Source organism: Leptonychotes weddellii, chromosome 1 (assembly GCF_054177405.1).
Source record: "Leptonychotes weddellii isolate Sample4059 chromosome 1, ASM5417740v2, whole genome shotgun sequence".
NCBI classification, from domain to species: domain Eukaryota; kingdom Metazoa; phylum Chordata; class Mammalia; order Carnivora; family Phocidae; genus Leptonychotes; species Leptonychotes weddellii.
This window is the reverse complement of record NC_138369.1, coordinates 21,777,402-21,797,414: the sequence shown is the minus strand read 5'-3', so window position 1 is coordinate 21,797,414 and position 20,013 is coordinate 21,777,402. Positions and strand designations below refer to the sequence as shown.

Below are 20,013 nucleotides of genomic sequence, written 5' to 3'. Positions count from 1 at the left end.
CCCCTCTCATGCTCTCTGTCTCCCATTCTCTCTCTCAGATAAATAAATAAAATCTTTAAAAAAAAAAAAAAAGAATAAGCTAATGCTGGGGTAGTGCCTGGGTGGCTCAGTTGGTTAAGCGTCTGACTTTGGCTCAGGTCATGATCGCAGGGTCCTGGGATGGAGCCCCATGTTGGGCTCCATGCTCAGCGAGGAATCTGCTTCTTCCTCTCCCTCTGTCCCTCCCCCCCCCACCCCGGCTTGTGCGCACGCACGCTCTCTCTCTCAAGTTAAAAATAAATAATAACTTTAAAAAAAAGGAATAGAGCTAAATGCGTTATGTAAGAGTAACTTATTAAGTGATCAGGCCCATGAATCATCAAAATGAGATTATAAACATGAAGTAATATGATTATTCTGTCATCTGGAAATACACAGTAAACTTAAGGAATTTAGTGAAGTTTACTCAATTTTCATTAACTTATTATTTGAAAAGTGTTAAAACAGATCAAGAACCATCTCTGGGACAGTCTTCTAAACTCCGCCTAACACAGCAATTATAGCCATGAACCACTGGGTTCCTTCCTTCCATTCAGGCCTCATCCTCTATCCTGTTACCATAAATACCCTATGCAAGGCCAAGCTACCTGCACTTCCAAATTCTTTACTTTTCACAACTCCATGCATTGTACAAGCTGTTATGTCAGTGATGTCCTTTATCCTCTCGCCTGCATAACCAAATGCTATTTACCCTCTAGGCTCAGACTTTCTACTTCACCAAACTCATTATGTGAGTTACGGGTCCCCAGAGCCTCCTATATCTACTTCTTATAATAGTAAGCACATTGCGGGCAACCCTGTTGGGACCCCTCTCACTCGAGAGCTTTTTCTGTATCTTCACTTAATAAACTTCTATCACTTTACTCACTAAAAAAAAAAAAAATAGTAAGCACACTGCGTTGTGAATACTTATCATTTATACAACCGTGTCTCACCAGTTAGAGTCAACTCTGTGAGAGGGGAAAGGATTGGTTGCTTTTCACTTTTTATAGATTTTATTTATTTATTTGACAGAGAGAGACACAGAGAGAGAGGGAACACAAGCAGGGGGAATGGGAGAGGAAGAAGCAGGCTTCCCGCAGAACAGGGAGCCCGATGTAGGGCTCGATCCCAGGACCCTGGGATCATGACCTGAGCTGAAGGCAGACGCTTAACGACTGAGACACCCAGGTGCCCTGCTTTTCACTTTTTAAATCCCACACTTGGAAGAGTTACCTGGTACAAACTAGGCATTTAATGAATTACTGAATGTGAGAAAAAAACATGTCTGGTTAATATTTTACAGCTTCCATTACCCAAGGTGAAGACGTCTTTTACTTTGAGGACAGTAGGGTTCACCTACACTTGTAAGAACTACCTAACTCCCTCCTTTCCCCAGTAGAACACAGGGAAGGGGCAGATTTATCCCAGCTCTATGACTCCCCCAGAGATTTACTATAAATAGGCTATAATAAATACAGGAGAACAGTACAAGAAGATCCAGCAGTTCTGACACTTGACCAATATATTTAAATTGATAATAAAGTCTAAAAAAGTAGGTGCAGTGAGTTACAGAATAAAACTGCAGTGCCAGAATGGACAAGCTGTGATATATTACACCAGAATTTCCATTGCTCAGATATATGACTCCAAAGTCCAGCAATTGGACTGATGTACAAATCTGTGAAATGAATCAAGGGCTAATACTGACTGGGAAGCACAGGTTGCTGTACTACTGAAGGCAGTTAAAGACCACAGCTTTAAGCTGACAATCTAGTCTAGCCAGCCCTGCCTTTGAAAAGGTTCTTGTGACAACTAGATACACAGATGCAGAGAATTATTAGCTGTCTTTTTAATTTGCAATGGGCAAGTATTTAAAATGACCTGATAAAAATGTTTTGTTCTAATACTTTGCAGTATTTTCCAAAATGGAGTGCTAGCAAGTGTTAACAAAAAAAGGATTTGGGGGTCAGAAAAGTTTGGAAAATACTTGGTTAAAAGAGATTTTTGAAAGAGTTTTGATTTTTTAAACCAGTCTTTCTCAGAGCCTAATGGGCTTTTTATCCATCATGAGGCTCTAAAAGTAAGATGCATTTTCCAAACTTGTTTAACCATTGAGCATCTCTGTCCCGTTTTCAGAACACTAACACAGGAACTGATAGTACCATATTATATACATGATATATATGGTGTTATGAAAAAAATGCTTCGGAAAATACTGCTCTCAAATATTCTGAGTCACGCTGTAAACAAATTTTGCTCTCAAAATTTACCCAGAAACATTATTTACCATATTTCCAAGACTCAAAGACAAAATTGATTGTAAAACACACAATTTATAAGTTTCTTGGGCAGGGTAAGAAGGCTGCAGGATCACTGCCTCATTAAATACAGGTACCCTTCGCTTTTTTTTTTTTTTTAAAGAGAGACAGCGTGAGAGGGGGAGGGGCAAAGGGAGAGGAAGAGAGAAAATCTTAAGCAGGCTCCAAACCTAGCACAGATGTGTCTCGATCTCAAGACCCTGAGATCATGACCTAAGTTGAAATCAAGAGTCGGAGGCTTAGCCAACTGAGCTACCCAGGTGCCCCCCACTTTGCTTTTTAAAAATTTATATTACATCACTTCACTTTTATGAAAGACCTACATTAGTACCTGTTTTTCTTTTTTTTTTTTTTTTTAAAGATTTTATTTATTTATTTGAGAGAGAGAGTGAATGAGAGAAAGAGCACAAGAAGGGGGAGCAGGAGAGGGAGAAGCAGACTCCCTGCTGAGCAGGGAGCCTGATGCGGGACTCGATCCCAGGACTCCAGGATCATGACCTGAGCCGAAGGCAGTCGCTTAACCAACTGAGCCACCCAGGCGCCCAGTACCTGTTTTTCTAACCAGAAGAAATCCGAAGAGGATTTTTGCTTATTATGAAAAAAGGTGAAAAGCGCAAATAGCATTCAGTGTGTTTTGCCGCAAGCTGTTACAAAGGCATTAAGAGTGGCCCCGCCAAATTCCTCCTCCACAAATCGCACTCAGCATCTCAGCATCCAGCCGCTATGGCTTTGAACTGTGTTTGTGAGCATCTGTGCTTTATTTTGATCTATTTTGTGTATCCATTAGCAAGATATGTCCTTAGGTATCAGAAAAGCCTAAGAGAGGTGACTTTTTGGGTCTGGGAACTCTAAAAAAATTTTCCATATAAATTAATGGTAATTGTTTCTTCACTTTACACCAATTTTAAAAGGTTGCATAGGGGGCACCTGGGTGGCTCAGTCGGTTGAGCATCAGACTTTTGATTTCAGCTCAGGTCTCAATCTCACGGTCGTTGAGTTTGAGCCCCTGCGTTGGGCTCCATGCTGGGCATGGCACCTACTTAAAAAAAAAAAAAAGGTTTCATAGGAATGATCTACTTTCTGACAGCAAGGAAACCTGTACACATGCATGGTAAGCTACATGCAAATTTCAGAAATGTTTACACATTAAGAACAGGTATGTCTGAATCAAAAAAACAAGGTATCTATGGAGAAAAATCTGCAATTACTTATGAGACTTTATTAAAAATAAAAATGAAGACTACCCAAGCTGTCATTTTTGTTTTTTTTTCCTCTATTACCTTATACAGGTTATTTATTTTGCTTTTGAGTTAATATATTTACTTCATGGTATAAAGTCAGTCTTTTCTATTGCCTATTCATATAAACACTACTTAAAGGACCCATGTTCACTGTGATTAGCTTAAAAGTTATTTAAGGCCCTGGACTGGGAGACTGAAACTTCTGGGGTATGTCGCAGTCTGGTTCTATCTCTGTTCCTGCATTGAGTCGGAAGGTCAACACTACTCTATATTTGAGTAGTTTGAAGGATCCCTTGAAATGACTGGCAGTAATAGGAAGTATAATGAGTAAGACCATAAAAGCACAAGAAACATCTAAAAAACCAAGACCTAAATGAGAGGTGTTAACATTTCCAAACTGGGGAATTATTTGCTTAATTGTCTTTTGACTGCAATCTAAGATAAAAGAGTTACCAAACTTTCATCCCTGAATTTTTCGTTTCATAAAGCTTTTGATTCAAAGATTTTTTAAATTTTTCAAAAAGATTTTATTTATGAGAGAGAGAGCATGAGCGAGGGAAGAGGCAGAGGGAAAAGCAGACTCTCCACTGAGCAGGGAGCCCGACCCAGGGCTTCATCCCAGGACCTTGAGATCATGACCTGAGCCAAAGGCAGACGTTTAACTGACTGATCCACCCAGCTGCCCCGATTTTCTTTTAAGTAGGCTCCTCACCCAGCATGAAACCCAATGTGGGGCTTGAATTCAGGACCCTGAGATCAAAGACCTGAGCTGAGATCAAGAGTTGGATGCTTAACTGACTGAGCCACCCAAGCGCTCCTCAAAGACCTTTTCTTTTTTTTTAATATTTTATTTATTTATTTGAGAGAGAGAGAGAGAAAGAGCATGAGCAGGGGGTAGGGGCAGAGGGAGAAGCAGACTCCCTGCTGAGCAGGGAGCCCGATGCGGCGCTCGATCCCAGGACTCTGGGATCATGATCATGACCTGAGCCAAAGGCAGACACCTAACCAACTGAGCCAAGCAGGTGCCCCCCCTTTTCTTTTTTTAAAGTCAGAAAAGAGGCAGGAAAAGTTAAATGAATAGACAAATACATTTTAATTCTAAAAAAATGTTTTTGTATTGATATTCTATCATTGTCTTCATTTATGAGCTGGAGTTCAGTAATAAAAAGCTTTCCCTCCTCAACGACTTGTTTATGTCAGGAATAATTCCCTCCAGGAAAGGTAGCATAAATGCTTTATTCTTTCCCTTTACTTACATGTTTTCAGGATGGTTTATCTAGGTTCTTCCAAGGGTGATCAAATCTTTTTGTTTTCATTTTAGTATCATTTAAGTTCATGGATTTAAGCACAGTTGATATATTTCAATCCACTGCTGTTGTTTTTATTGATCCTCAAACTGTCTCATCTTTGATCAACTAGAACTTCATGTTAATTCGTGAGTTTTCTGACAGAACCCTAGAGGTCTTAGATAGCTTCATTGCTTTATATATACTATGACAAAATCTTCTAGGCTCAACCTGTACATTTCCTGCCTAGACTCAGAATTAGCTATTTCTCCCAGGAATCCTGTTCCTAGCTATTTATTCAGTGGGAGGAATCCTTTCTCTAGGTATGTGAATTCATTTGCTACTTTATTTCTCTAGCATACAATGGAGCAATACTGCTTGTTAGCTTATTTTTCGATTTATGCACAAGGAGTAGTGGTTCTTTGGTTTACCTGCTTGCTAAATATTCACTGAGAACCTGCTGGCTACAAAGCAGTATGCTGGTAAAGATGAATAAAACCAAGATGATTATGACTAGGTCCTTGTCCTTGAGGAGATTTCAATTTATTTTATAGAGAGAACAAGAAATATCTAACATAACAACAAAGGAGGAAATTTTTCACAAATGCTACAAAACGTACAAAACACTATGGGAATTTGGAATGGACAAGGGCAGGGGAAGGATTTATAAAGAGGGTAAAAAAAAAAAAGAGTAAGATTTCAAATGCTGGAAATGGAAGGAAAGGCTGAGAGAATGGCATAAGCAAAGAAACAGAAAGAGAAGGCTATAAGAGAGTGCACATCTTAGGAGGGCAGCTGGAGGAAGACTGGAGAGAACAGGTAAAGAATATATTTCAAGGCCTTCTAGGTGCCAGGCCTGACACTAATCACACTATATATGTTAACTAACTACTTATGACAAACCATCTAAATAGTCGTTTTTATGTCTTATTTTACAGATGAGACAGATAAGACAAGGTCAAAGAGGCTAAAGTAACTTGCCTGAGATCATACCCTTGGCAACTGGCAATGCTAGGATTCAAAAGAATCTTTTCTATACACCATCTTACCTCTAATATAGTTTAACAGCTTAACATATATTAAGGAAAGGAATGGGAAAAAAAATCAAAAGTTTGAACTGAGTCCACATTTTTGAGGGCCTCAAGCATACAACTAAGCATTTCAGACTTTATTCTGCAGTATGGTACAGGCTTCTAAAAGCAGGAGAATAACAAAGCTGTAACAGGAGAATATTCTGGAGATAGTGGGTTGTCAGCGTATGGTGGCCAGAAGTGGAGAGGTAGTATGATGCTCTACGTTGACAAAGGAGAAACAAGCAGGAGCAAGGAAAGGAGACAAATGACCTGGATGACTAGAGGTAAGGAAGAGACAAGAGTCAGAAACAATACCAGGATTCTGAGCTAGTGTATGGGAGAATGATGGAGCAATAAAAGAAATTGGGAAGTCAGTAGAAATGGTCTAGTTTGAAGGGGAAATTAAGCTTTGTACAGAGTAATTTTAAGGGGCTTGAAGACAGGGAAAGCATATAAAACAGCTGCTGCCAGGAACTTAATTAAATAGGGTTCTTAAGCCTAGTTTCCCAAAGAACAACCAAAGTTTTTAAAAAATAGGTGTGTTCAGTCCCCACACCTTGCAAATCTCCTCCTTAGGACTGAAAGTGGGATCCAGACATCTGTAGTTTCAAAAGTTCTGCAGATAATTCCTGGGTCAAGAATCCACTTTTTAAAAGAACAAAAGACTGCCATGCTATCAGAAAGATTCTCTTAGTCACCCCAGCAAAATTGGCACAGCCTGTGCTGAATCAGCTTTGTGATTTTCCCTAGCAGCTAGAAAGTGGAAGAAAGTAAAGCTTCTGGTGAAAGCTACCAAAAGCTAGGAATGAGCAAGGACAGCAAAACCAAAAGTCAAGGAGTAGTCTAGAAGTTAGCAAGAGTACCTTTGAAACGGCCAATGATAATTTCCAAAGGATACACAGGTAAAGGAGCCTGGGGCTAAAGCTACTGTGAAAGAGGAGCAAACTTAATGGCAAGAAAAGAAGGTACAAATGACCGGCCTTGAGATGAAAACTCTGTATACACTCTATCAATGTTCACATAGAACATCGTGCTGCAATGTGAACACTGAACATCATACCATCAACCTTGAATTAGGTATCATGAGTTCCATTTTATTAGATGAACAAATTAAAGTTTAGACAGGTTATGGAGAGGTAACTGAATGACAGCAAAATAAAAAGGGTGGTGGTGAACAAGAAGGTTGCCAGTTTCCAATCCTCATATTAAGCTGCTGGATTAGAAGGAAGGTTGTCAAAATCTTAGTTGAGATAAGGTGGCAGAAAGAACTTTTATAACATTGTGGAGGAAGATTCATAAGACATTTTAAAATTTATTTAACCAGTATGTGCCAGGTTGAGTGTGGAGATTCTACAATGAAGACATACACACTGGCTGCTCTTGCGTAGCTGGTAGTTCAAGTGAGGGAGGCAAACACATAAAGCGGCGTGCAGTGTGCAACAGGGACATGGAAAGGCACCTTTTCCAGCCTAGAAAAGTTTCTAGCCAAAGGAAAAAGCATGTGCAAGGGCGTGAAGACCAGAAAAGACAAGATCTATTGTGGGAAGTAAAAGTAACTGAAGGCAGTTTGAGCACAATGCAAATGGAAGATACCACTGACTTTGCTCATAACAGGCCCCTTGTTCATAGGGCTTACCTAGGAACAGATATTGGTAAAGCAGACCTCAGTGATGAACTGACTGGAGTTATACGTCAAGTTTATAGAACTAGCTGGTCCCAAGTTTTGCAGCAGAGGATTACTGTAATGTTCTGTGACCCAGGAAACTCATGCCCTGTCTGAGCAGTTTGTGGGCTTGGGAACAGAGGAGTAGATAGCATTGGGTTCCTAAAGCCCCCATTCCAGGAGGATCTGATAGGTTGGCTTTCTCTCTTCCTCACTTCCTTAAAAAGAAAAATCTATTAGACTATCATCCTATTTGTTTACAATGATATTTTACATCTATAGGGTAGGTTATTTGTATAGTACTGACCAGTGAGTTTTCTCCCTGGAGTCGCACTATGTGGAAAGCCAAACATCAAAATCAAAATCAGCTTGTTCTGGAGAGATTAGAGTAGAAGAGTCACTAATATGAATGGATATGCTCAATGACATCAGGGTCTTATCACCTTTTTAACAAAATCATTTTATACACATACACAAAAAAAATTTTTATGTATTATATATTCTTTTTTGAAGTTTCCTTTTACACATACATTATTTCACAGAAATACATAAATGACACAGATAGTGGAAGGTTTTTAATTGTAGTCTCATTAGCCCCACCCTTTTTAATTTGGCTCCCTCTTCTCTTTTACTCCTCTCCTCCACCCCACTCCAGGATAAGTCACAGTAATGATTTAGTATGCATCCTTCCATGCTTTTTTCCCTGTGTTCATATAATCATATAGAAACACATACTTGTATGTGTACATTTATAGGGATTGGTGAGACTTTTTAAAATAATGAAATTTATTAATAGTAATTCTTTTCTCAGCAGTATATCTTATAGAAATCCCTGCAATTCATATAATTCTCATTTATTCTTTTTAATAGCTACACAATGGGTAATTTTAAAATTACGCTTCCTTTGTTTTTGTTCTATGCACAGTGATGCAAAAAAAAAAATCCTTTCATACATCCTCAGAAACTATTTTTTGTCATTTCAAATGTCTGATTTTATATTCTTGCTATAAATGTATTCAAAAGCACTATGTAGTACTGTTTTGCATTAATTCATGCTTTATGTAAATAGTATTGTACCACACACATCCATCTGTAATTTGCTTGAGATGTTTTTGAGACTTATCCTTACTGATATATGTAAATTTAGTTCATATATTTTTACACCTGTATAGTATTTGTGCTTTTATTCTGTTTTATTTTTATTTATTTATTTTTTTAGAGAGAGTGCAAGCGTGGGGGGGGGCGCTGGAGAGGGGGAGAGATAGAGAGAATCTTTTTTTTTTAAGGTTTTCTTAGAGAGAGAGAACACAAGCAGGGGGGAACTGCAGGCAGAGGGAGAAGCAGGCCTCCTGCTGAGCAAGGAGCCCGACGTGGGACTCGATCCCAGGACCCTGGGACCACGACCTGAGCCAAAGGCAGATGCTTAACCAACTGAGCCACCCAGGCGTCCTGAGAGAGAGAGAGAATCTTAAGCAGGTCCATGCCCAGCGTGGAGCAAGACTCGGGGCTCGATCTCACAACCCTGAGATCATGACCTGAGCCAAAATCAAGAGCCAGACACCAAAATGACTGAGCCATCCAGATGCCCCTTTTTATTCTAATTAGAATTCTTATTTTATTTAGTTTTTTCTATTATCCTGTTTATCTAGAATTTTTATTAGGAAACTCCTAAACTTGATCAAATGCCTATTCTTTTCCTTTTTTTTTTTTTTTTTTTGTTTCCAGAGTTTGGCTTTATTTTGCAGTACAGAAATCATTTGGAGGGGCGCCTGGGTGGCTCAGTTAGTTAAGCGACTGCCTTCAGCTCAGGTCATGATCCCAGGGTCCTGGATTCGAGTCCCGCATCGGGCTCCCTGCTCAGCGGGGGGCCTGCCCCACCCGCCTGCTACTCCACCTGATTGTACTCTCTCTCTCTCTGTGTCAAATAAATAAATAAAACCTTAAAAAAAAAATCATTTGGGGCCATTTTGAGACAGACATCATTGAAGTGGAGGCTTTGTCAAATACCGTAATATAGCTTGGTCCATTGAAGAAGCCACATCTAGAAAACAAAAGAAGCTTCTACATTTACCTGGTTTATGATAGGTTTCTTTCTCTTTGCTCTCATCGATTTTATAAGGTTAAAACACTGCACACAGGCTTCCTCCAAAATGACTCTCATAGTCTGGAGTTGGGTTAGAATTTTAGGCCCACATAACCCCAACTTATAGCTGTGTTACATGGACACTCATAATACCTGACAGGACACAAAATGTAAGGGTGTAGGGAAAATGTAGGGATTCTTTCCCAAATTGTGGAATATTCAATTCCTAATTTCTTTAATGTCAAGAGGACAGTGGCATGAAAAATTGTACTGATCCAGCTCTTGAACAGCAGGAGCACAGGACTGCAAAGGCTACACTGATTAAAAGATACAAATACTGTACCAAGTGCTCTGTATCAGTGTCACAATGTTTTTTTAAAACTGATCCTTCACTGGGGGAAAAAAAGCCAGTATTGGTTAAACTGAACAGAATATGGTAACCTGCCAATTTTGAATAGCCACTCCATGAAAACAAGTTAATACATGATGTTAGAAAGGGAAGGAATATTTACTGGTACAGTGCTCGGCAATCTCAGTTTTGATTACAAAAGCAGGCCTTATAAAAATTGATTTCAAAAAAAATTTTTTTTATTTATTTGACAGAGAGTGTAAGCAAGAGAGAGCACAAGCCGGGGGAGGGGCAGAGGGAGATGGAGGAGCAGACACCCCGCTGAGCAGGGAGCCCAATGTGGGACTCCATCCCAGGACCCTGGGATCAATAATATTGATTTTTTACAGTATACATCATTTGCCAAAAGTTAAGTTTGTCCTAATTAGATAATAAAATGTACTGCTGTTAGTCTTCCCCATAGATGTTATTTTTCTTATGTTCATTTCCTCAGAGTCAAACTCAGATTCGGTCATCCTCTTACAGATGTCTTTAACGTCATCAAAAGTTGTTTTCAAAGTGAGTTGTAGCATTGCATGTGCAGGAAATAAAGATCTAGCTTTCTGTTCCCAAGCCTTTTGGTACAAGGTGGTCACTAATGCTAACAAGTTTCTGTTCAGTCAGTTCCAAAAGCTGCAAAGCTGGTCTGATTTCTTTCTCTGGTTCCTTGGCTTCCACAGTTGTACTATGGCGATATACTTCCCTTGTGCTTCCATACTGTGTACGGAGGAGCTCAGGCAGACATAGATATCTGACTTCTGACTGACTTAGTTCTGGGGAATGATGATCTGGCAGGAGTTGGCATCATTGGTGTTCTTGATGGAGTGGGCTGAGGATGCAGATAACTGATCACCTGGCCCACTTTTCCTACCTGGTCTTTTACATAGCTGGGATCACAGATGAGCTGCTTACAGTAAGGAACCTGTCCTTCAGATTTCACACCAATCACTCTTCCATTCTGCACAATGATTTCTTCAATCGGTTTATTGAGCATGTATGTACCACCATAAATAGCACTTAGCCCTGCAAATCCCAGGCTAAGTTCTCTAAGACCATAGAGTAGATAAAGGTATGTGCTTTTGCCATATCTTGCCAGAGACTTGTTGTAAAGTTTAATCCTATTAATGGTTTCACAACATGGTTTATCTAAATAGTCATCTTTCTTTTTATTATTTTTTTTTTAAAGATTTTTTGTTTATTCGTTTTGAGAAAGAGCAAGTGAGCAAGAGCATGAGCAGAGTGGAAGTCAGAGGGAGAAGGAGAAGCAGACTCCCTGCTGAGCAGGATGCCCGACATGGGGCTCGATCCCAGGAGCCCGGGATCATGACCTAAGCCGAAGGTAGATGCTTAACCAACCCAGGCACCCCAAATAGTCATCAGTTCTATAAAATGCCAGGGCAAAGGGGCATCTGGGTGGCTCAGTTGATTGGGCGTCGCTGTGTCTCTCTGTCAAATAAATAAATAAAATCTTTATAAAAAAAAAATCTTTTGTATAAATCTTCCAGAGGTGTTATAGATGAACTTTCTCCTCCATAGTATGAGTTTCTATCCATGTGAAGAACTTTCTTTCCATTCACTGATATTATACTTGACAGGATATATTCAGTCAGGCTTGTGCCCAGTAGGAGCACTGCATACTCCTCATTCATAGCGGGGTAGGGCGAGGACCTAAGCCCCAAGAAAGGAGAAAGCACAGGGACTCTAGGGACCAGAGGCTATAGGGCCAACCTGAAGAACAGGGGAAGCGCTCAGGCTGGCTAGATGGAAAAAGGAAGCCAGAGCTGGAGAGGAAGGAGGCTGGTTGCCATGTCAGATGGGAAGAGAAGGATCAAATGCCTTTTCAATACCTACTGGTTATAAAGTAACATGTTTTTCATGTAACATTTTTAGTCTGTGGATGATGTAAATAGATTTCCCCAATACTGAATCATTTTTGCATTCCTAGAATAAAACCTACTTTGTTTATTATAGCTTCATTTCTGAAGTTAATTTACTAATACCTTAATCAGAATTGTTCATCTATTGTCACAAGTGAAATTAGTGCTAGTTTTCTATTTTTGAACTGTGTCTTTAACAGAATTTGCATTAATGATATACTGCTGGCTTCTCTAAAGGATTCTGACAGATTTCCACCTTTATGGATGTTTGGATTATTTAAATAACTGGATTTATCTGCTTTTAAAAATAAGATCATATTCAGCTATGAATGCCTCTGCTTCTCGTCAATCTTTAATAACTTCTTAGTCTCTTTTAAGGAAATCAATTTACTCAAGTTTTCTACATCTTGGGATAATTTTGCTGGGAAAACAATTTACTCTAGCTTTTTTCTTTGTCATAGGTTGGCATGCACTAGTTTCTCAAAATTCTTTTAGTATATCCGGTACCTTTGTTTATGTCTCCTTTCTCATTCCTTATCTTGTATATTTTTGCTAGTATTTTTTTAACCTAATAAGGGAATCAAGGCTTATGAATTACCTGTTTTTTGTTAGTTGGATGCTTTTCAAAGAATCAGCATTTGGTTTGTTTATTCCTTCAATGGTTTTTTGGGTTTTTTTTGCTTATTTCATTAATTTCTGCTTTTTATTTCCCAGCTTCTTTTTTCTTGTTCTTTTTCTAATTTCTCCTAAATGCCAAGTTCCTTCATTGTCCTTTTTCTTTAGTACAGAAGGAATTTAAGATTATAAATTTTTATTTGAGTAAAGGATTTACTGCATTTTGGTATAAAAGTCTCCTTTCCTTTCCTTTCTACATAGTTTAAAATTCCCCTTTTGATTTCTTCTTTGAACCAGGGGTTAACCTGTAGTGTTGTATAATTTCAGTAGGATTTTAAGTGATGTAAAGCTTATCATAGTACTGTTTAGCATAGGACAAAGTCTAACTTTTTCCCTGGTATATGCTTAAACAGGTAGTCCTCAGCTAGTGATAGAGCTGTATCCCAAGAGCCCAGGCATAAGTCAACTTTTTGAAAGCAATAAATACCAAAAGAAACATTTTAAATGATGAAGAAATTTTTCTTTACTTAATTTCCTTGAAGTTGGCATAAAAGACAGTTAAATATTCAAAGAACCCTGCAAGAATCAAATGTTGCTAAAATAATAGTGCACTAATAATAACCCTGAATTTCAGGATTGTCCTCTTAGCTTCTTCCTACAGCATGTTCTAAAGAATGTCTCTCACAGCTAGATGGGAAAGAAGAGTGGGAAGGAGTTTGGAAAGAGCTGCATTCTAGAACAGTCACCTCCCTGGAGATCTGCATATATGTTAGCATATTTTTTTTTAAAGATTTTATTTCTTTATTTGAGAGAGAGACACAGCGAGAGAGGGAACACAAGCAAGGGGAGTGGGAGAGGGAGAAGCAGGCTTCCCGCGGAGCAGGGAGCCCGATGCGGGGCTCGATCCCAGCACTCTGGGACCATGACCTGAGCCGAAGGCAGACGCTTAACTGACTGAGCCACCCAGGCGCCCCTATATGTTAGCATATTAAGGACTCTGAAAAGTCCTGTTTACCTTTGGTTAACTAAGCATTTCCTAAGTGTATTTGACAACCTCATTCTTTTATTAATTAACACCCATTAATTCTCTTTGGGAAATGCAAGCCAAGAAGACAGACATTCCTTGGAGAAAACATGTAATCAAATTCTCTGTCTTCTCTGTGGGTTATTCACAGCTGGGGCTCAGTAAGTGTTTGCTGAATGACTTGGTACCAGACAGAGGTGGTGTGATGCGGCAACAGATGCTACAGTGTCCAACATGGCTATTCTTAGTATGGTCATACATAAGGTGAGCTCTCTTAGTAAGGAGTACTCAATATTTTGCATCAAAATACAAACTTTCTATTTTACAATTGTGAATGGAAATTCCTAAGAGTATGATCCTACCCAAATTCAAATATCAAAATTTAAGTCCCTGAGAAGGCCAACAAAACCCAGTAAAAGTAATACTGTAGTTCCAACAACCAGTGAAAAGTATATAAACATATATGCACATGCACACACATGGAAGCAGCATCACTGCCCGCCCAACCGCATCCCCATGTCTACTGTGCAAAATGTCACATACTGATGACTTAGGTCATCACCAGATCAAAGTTATGTTCAGAGAAGCAAAAGGAGAAACCTGTCAATTTGTTCCACTGTCCATATTAAACTAAGAGGAGCTGCATACTTTTGGTTCCTATTCACTTAGTTTTATGATCCAGCCATATAATTTCATGGACATAAAGTAGACAGTGAAGCAGGTAAAGCCAGGAAGCTTTAGAATTGTAAAATTGAAGACAATCTACATTTATTTAGCTAAAGAACTTCTAGTTTCAAAAACTATGAGATGTGAAATTTTATATTTTGATACGTACGATTAACTGCCTACAGAACTCTGATTTTGTTTGGGACAACAATGTATGCACAACTGGAAGGGATAAGTCATAATTGACATATGACAATCATGGATGTCCTGATCCCTTCTGCAAGGTAAGTAACTTCCCAGACTTCTTTGTAGCCATAGATAGGTATGTATGTGGCCACTGAGACAAGAGGAATGTAAATCTGCTGAGAGAATTCTACAAAAGACTGTGCTTTCAACATAAAAAAAAGAGCCATACAGGAAGACATTTTGTCCCCGCCTCACAGTTTTTGCCAAGTACACTGGCATGAGGAAAATAAGGCCCGGGGCTGCAATCATCCCTCTTTAACCATGAGGTGGCAAGCAAAAACCTAAGATAAGCAAAAGCATAAGAAACCAACATGTTAAGGACAGTAAAGCCCTGGATTCCTGGTAACACCACTGAGTCAAGTGAACAAAGCCTGGACCTACCCTCCTGCATTCTTGTTAACAATAAATATCCTTACGATTTAAGCTCCTGTTGGTTGGGTATGCTGTCACTGCAGCCAACTGTTTCCTAAACTAGCACAGGAGTGTCCTGTATTTTCATACTGTGATGAAAATTATAAATTCACTTACTAACATTTCAGAATTTAAAACTTTAGAAAAGCAAAAGAGGAAGTAAGAGATTTTTAATTTTTCACTGCATATAATGCTATATTTAAATACTTTTACAAACATGAAATGTTTTATAACATTAAACAGAATTTTTTTTTAAACTTAAAAAGACAAATAATAGGAAAAATCGATCCATACCCGTACCTTTCCGTGTGTTCTCCGTTACATCTACCCCAAACTGGATAATGTCACCAGAAAGAATTTCACATGGTGGACTTTCTTCAGAGCCTCGACTCAATCTCTGGCTATTTATAAAGGTACCGTTACTACTTTTAGTGTCTTGGAGATAAAACTGCAAAAAAAAGAAAAAAAGAAAGAACAAAGATTAATACTAATAATTCCAAACCTACTTTAAGAAAAAGGACTTCCACCTTTGCAAACTACTACAGGTGGATTTTTTTTCCCCTATCAATTCAAACTACTTGTTTCAGCTAAGGCTCTCCTTTAATATATAGGAAATTAGAACCTGGACACCAAGTGATTTAAAATCCAGCTAGGCAAAATAGTGCAATCACTTTGGAAAACAGTTTATAAAGTCCTCAAAATGTTAAACAAAAAGTTAGCATATGACCCAGCAATTCTACTCTGAGGTATATACACAAGAGAACTGAAAACATATGACCTCAGAAAACTTGTACATGAACTTCATAGCAGCATTATTCATAATAGCCCAAAAGTGAAAACAACCTGAATGTCCATCAACTGATGAATAGGATAACAAAATGCAGTGTATTCATATTATATTATATTATTTGGCAATATAAAGTAATGAAGTACTGATTTGTGCTACAACATGGATGAACTTTTAAAATATTACACTAAAAAGTTAGTCGCAAGACCAATACTATATAATTTCATTCATATGAAATGTCCAGAATAAGCAAATCCATGGAGACAAAAAGCACATCTGTGGGTTGCAAGGGGTTGAGATACCAGGGGAAAAGGGTAAAGGGGTAGGAGAGTCGTGGTGGAGAATGATGGTGGAGAATGATTGCTAATGCGTACAGGTTTCTTTTGGGGGTGATTAAAATGTTCTAAAAATTAAACAATAGTGATGGTTACATAACTTTGTGAATACACTAAAAACCGATGAATTGTACACTTTAAAAGAATGAATTTTTTAAAAGATTTTTATTTATTTATTTGACAGAGAGAGAGAGAGAGCACATGGGTGTACAAACAGGGGGAGGGGCAGAGGGAGAAGCAGACTCCCTGCTTTGCAAGGAGCCCAATGCGGGGCTCAATCCCAGGACCCTAGGATCATGACCTGAGCAAAACGCAGACGTTTAACCAGCCAAGCCACCCAGGCGCCCCAAGGGTGAATTTTATAGTATGTGAATTATATCTCAATAAAGCTGTTATTTTTAAAAAAAAAAAAAAAAGCCAGCTAGGGGTGCCTGGGTGGCTCAGTCGTTAAGCATCTGCCTTCGGCTCAGGTCATGATCCCAGGGTCCTGAGATCGAGCCCCGCATTGGGCTCCCTGCTCATTGGGAAGCCTGCTTCTCCCTCTCCCATTCCCCCTGCTTGTGTTCCCTCTCTCACTGTGTCTCTCTCTGTCAGATAAACAAATAAAATCTTAAAAAAAAAAAAAAGCGAGCTAGACAAAATTCTAATTCTATCTTTCCATCTCATTCTTTGTAATCTTGCTCCTAGGATATCTGAGTTATATCAAAGGAAGTGTTTATTGCACAGGCGAGCGCAATTGGTTTTAGGTAACACCTATAATTAACAGCTATCAGCTAACTAACATACTTGGTATCAGGAATGACATATCTTCAGTAACTTCTTTGTAATAAAGCAGACTGGAGACACTAGGAACTAAAATACTGGAATCAGCTATGAAGCTACTATTTTCTGGCCTCCTAAACTTGCCTTTCATCACTTGGGTAACTTCCATCTTTAAAAAGCGGAGGGGTAGCAAGAAGCACAGAAAGCCTACCTATTCTAAAAGAAATTAGGAACAATTGGGATCATGCACAACAGACTTACTAGGAAGAGAACAACCAATAAAAAAAAGATGTACCTTTCTTTTTGCATTTTTCTACACTCTCCAGCCCTGCTTATTCTAGCAACATATTTTCACTGAATTCCTTCCTAAGGAAGAAAGGAAAGAAGAAAACTAATATTTATTAAAATATATGTTACACCACCAGGTCCTCATTTAATCTTAACATTAAAGATATGATGCAGATATTATTTCCATATGTAAATGAGAAAAATGAGGCACAGGCAAGTATCTTCCAAAGGTCAAAGAGCTAGGAGCAAGGATTCATATAATACAACTGAAAGGGCCATTTTTTCCCCATTACTTCACACTGACCTTTATGTTTCATTTATCCTTCACTCCTCCCACAAGCTCTTTTCCAAAATGAAACACAGCAAAAGAATATACAACTTGAAGAAAATATGAAAGCGGAATTTCTTTTTACTAATTCCTAGGTGACAATTTAAAGGCCACAAGGCTGTCTATAAATGACTTATTCTCTGTTTGTAATTCGAAACCAACTGTTACTTTGGCTAGCAATTTGTATACTTAATTACAGACCGTTAATGATGAAAATTGTGTTGATACTTTAAAAGTCCATTTGAAATTCATAGGCCTTACCATTTCACACCAGGGAGAGAAGCACAGGTAATACACTCAAGTAGGAACACTTACCCTCACAATTTTTTTCTACCCTGGAACCTACTGTTACACTGTATAGAGGAATTTGGTTTTTATTTCTTAATGAACATATTCATAGGAAATGTGGCAATATCTGGATTCTGGCTTGGTCATTTGTAGTACTGTGTGCCTTGACAAGCCAAATAAAGGAATTATACTAGATTTACGGTGTTTTTCAAATTTCAAGTTCTGATTCATCAGTGTGTTATGAAGTCATTTAGTAGTCTGTGGCTAGCATTTTGATTTAAACTGTAAAAAGAACAGAATAGAAATAAGGAATATAAGAAATGAGTTTCAGTACTGTTAGCAAACTTTGGAAAACAAAAAGGTGTGTGTGTGTGTTTCAACACCTCTTACGTACCTCTTACATAACTCTACAACCACAAATTTTCAAATTAAAAAAATTTAAAGTCAACATGAACCCAGATTCTTTTCATTCTGACACATGTGTATCACTGCCCAAAGCACAGCCTCCATTTAGCATGAACCTATCATTTATGGTAGCTGTTCACCCTTTCTCTGCTCTCAACTTGCTAATGGCTTCCAAACACCTTAGAATAAAACCTAAAGTTCTTACCATTATAGCCTATAAGGCCCTACATGATCTTGCTCTTGGTTCCCCCTCCAAACTCATTAACTTCCACTACCTTCTAAACTCATCCCTCTCAGCCACACTAACGCCCACTCATGCGCCTGAGCCTCTGCACTTGTGTATAGCTAGACCACATTAGTCTACTTCCCTGCAAAACTGTTTTTATTGATATGTTTTAACCTTCTGAAGATTGATATTAAAAGTGATGTTTGTGCATCTTCTATGAAACAATCTGCTATTATTCGGTCTAAATTGTACAGAAGCTATTCTATGTACGGGTTAGGTTCCTGAAGGTATAAAGAAGTCAATTTGTTTGCAAGGGACTGTGCTTACTGTGCTTATGCATTTCCCATAAGTAGATACGTTAGCTGGTCCTTTGTCACTTTTAAACCAGAAATATTTTTCTTCTCTATGATGATAAATCTTCCATCAGGCTTCTTCTTCTTTTTTTTTTCCCTTAAAAGAGATCAGTTTTGGCTACTCTAAAATTGTTTTTCAAATCCCGTTGAAGCTTTAACTATCTTTATTTCCTAGTAGTGTAAGGAATGCCCAAGTAGCTCTAGTGTTTGCACTGGCCACCAGGCATTCATTCACTTTGAGCAGGTGTTTAAGTAGCCCTGAACTTATAAAACCCTCTGTAGCCTGTGGCCAAAGTTCAATTTACACTGTTTTCAGACTCAATCTCTGACTAACCCCTTGTTTTTCCCTAAATAAATGTTAAGCTCCCAGAAATCTGACATTGACAGTTGTCCTTGAACTAAAAGGTTCTCCCTGCCCCCAACACTTTTCCCCATCTCTTGTTGATTCTGATTACTTTCTTTTTTTTTTTTTTTAAAGATTTTATTTATTTATTTGACAGAGAGAGAGAACAAGTAGGCAGAGAGGCAGGCAGAGGGAGAGGGAGAAGCAGGCTCCCCGCCGAGCAGGGAGCCCGATGCGGGGCTCGATCCCAGGACCCTGGGATCATGACCTGAGTCGAAGGCAGCTGCTTAACCAACTGAGCCACCCAGTCGCCCCGATTCTGATTACTTTCAATGACACAGGCACTATACTCCACATGTTGCATAATTTGCTCTTTGGCCTTCAAAAAGTTCTTGCTCTTCATTCCATAAACAAATATATTTTGCATCATTTTCAACTTTACTAAAATCTGTAAATACTTTCATTTCCACTACGATAACTGCTGTTTAAAAAATTTTTTAAATTATGTTATGTTAATCACCATACATTACATCATTAGTTTTTGATGTAGTGTTCCATGATTCATTGTTTGCATATAACACCCAGTGCTCCATTCAGTATGTGCCCTCTTTAATACCCATCACCAGGTTAACCCATCCCCCAGCCCCCTCCCCTCTAGAACCCTCAGTTTGTTTCTCAGAGTCCATAGTCTTTCATGGTTCGTCTCCCTCTCTGATTTCCCCCCTTCATTTTTCCCTTCCTATCTTCTTCTTCTTCTTTTTTTTTTTTTAACACATATAATGTATGATTTGTTTCAGAAGTACAGGTCTGTGATTCAACAGTCTTACACAATTCACAGCGCTCACCATAGCACATACCCTCCCCAACGTCTATCACCCAGTCACCCCATCCCTCCCACCCCCCACCACTCCACCAACCCTCAGTTAACTGTTTCCTGAGATTAAGAATTCCTCATATCAGTGAGGTCATATGATACATGTCTTTCT

General features: G+C 38.7%; 1 protein-coding gene across 44 annotated transcripts in view; it reads right to left on the bottom strand.

The window, feature by feature from the left end:
* Nucleotides 1–20,013, bottom strand: part of SLMAP (sarcolemma associated protein) — a 269,063-nt gene that overhangs the window by 168,322 nt on the left and 80,728 nt on the right. For 23 of the 44 annotated variants that reach the window (XM_081819500.1, XM_081819558.1, XM_081819543.1 and 20 more), the window contains exon 3: nt 15,213–15,360. In XM_081819500.1, the coding sequence (XP_081675626.1) occupies nt 15,213–15,360 (148 nt within the window). Of the gene's footprint in view, nt 1–15,206; nt 15,361–20,013 lie in introns of all 44 variants that reach the window. The other 21 variants (XM_081819490.1, XM_081819522.1, XM_081819511.1 and 18 more) reach the window with 1 other exon arrangement.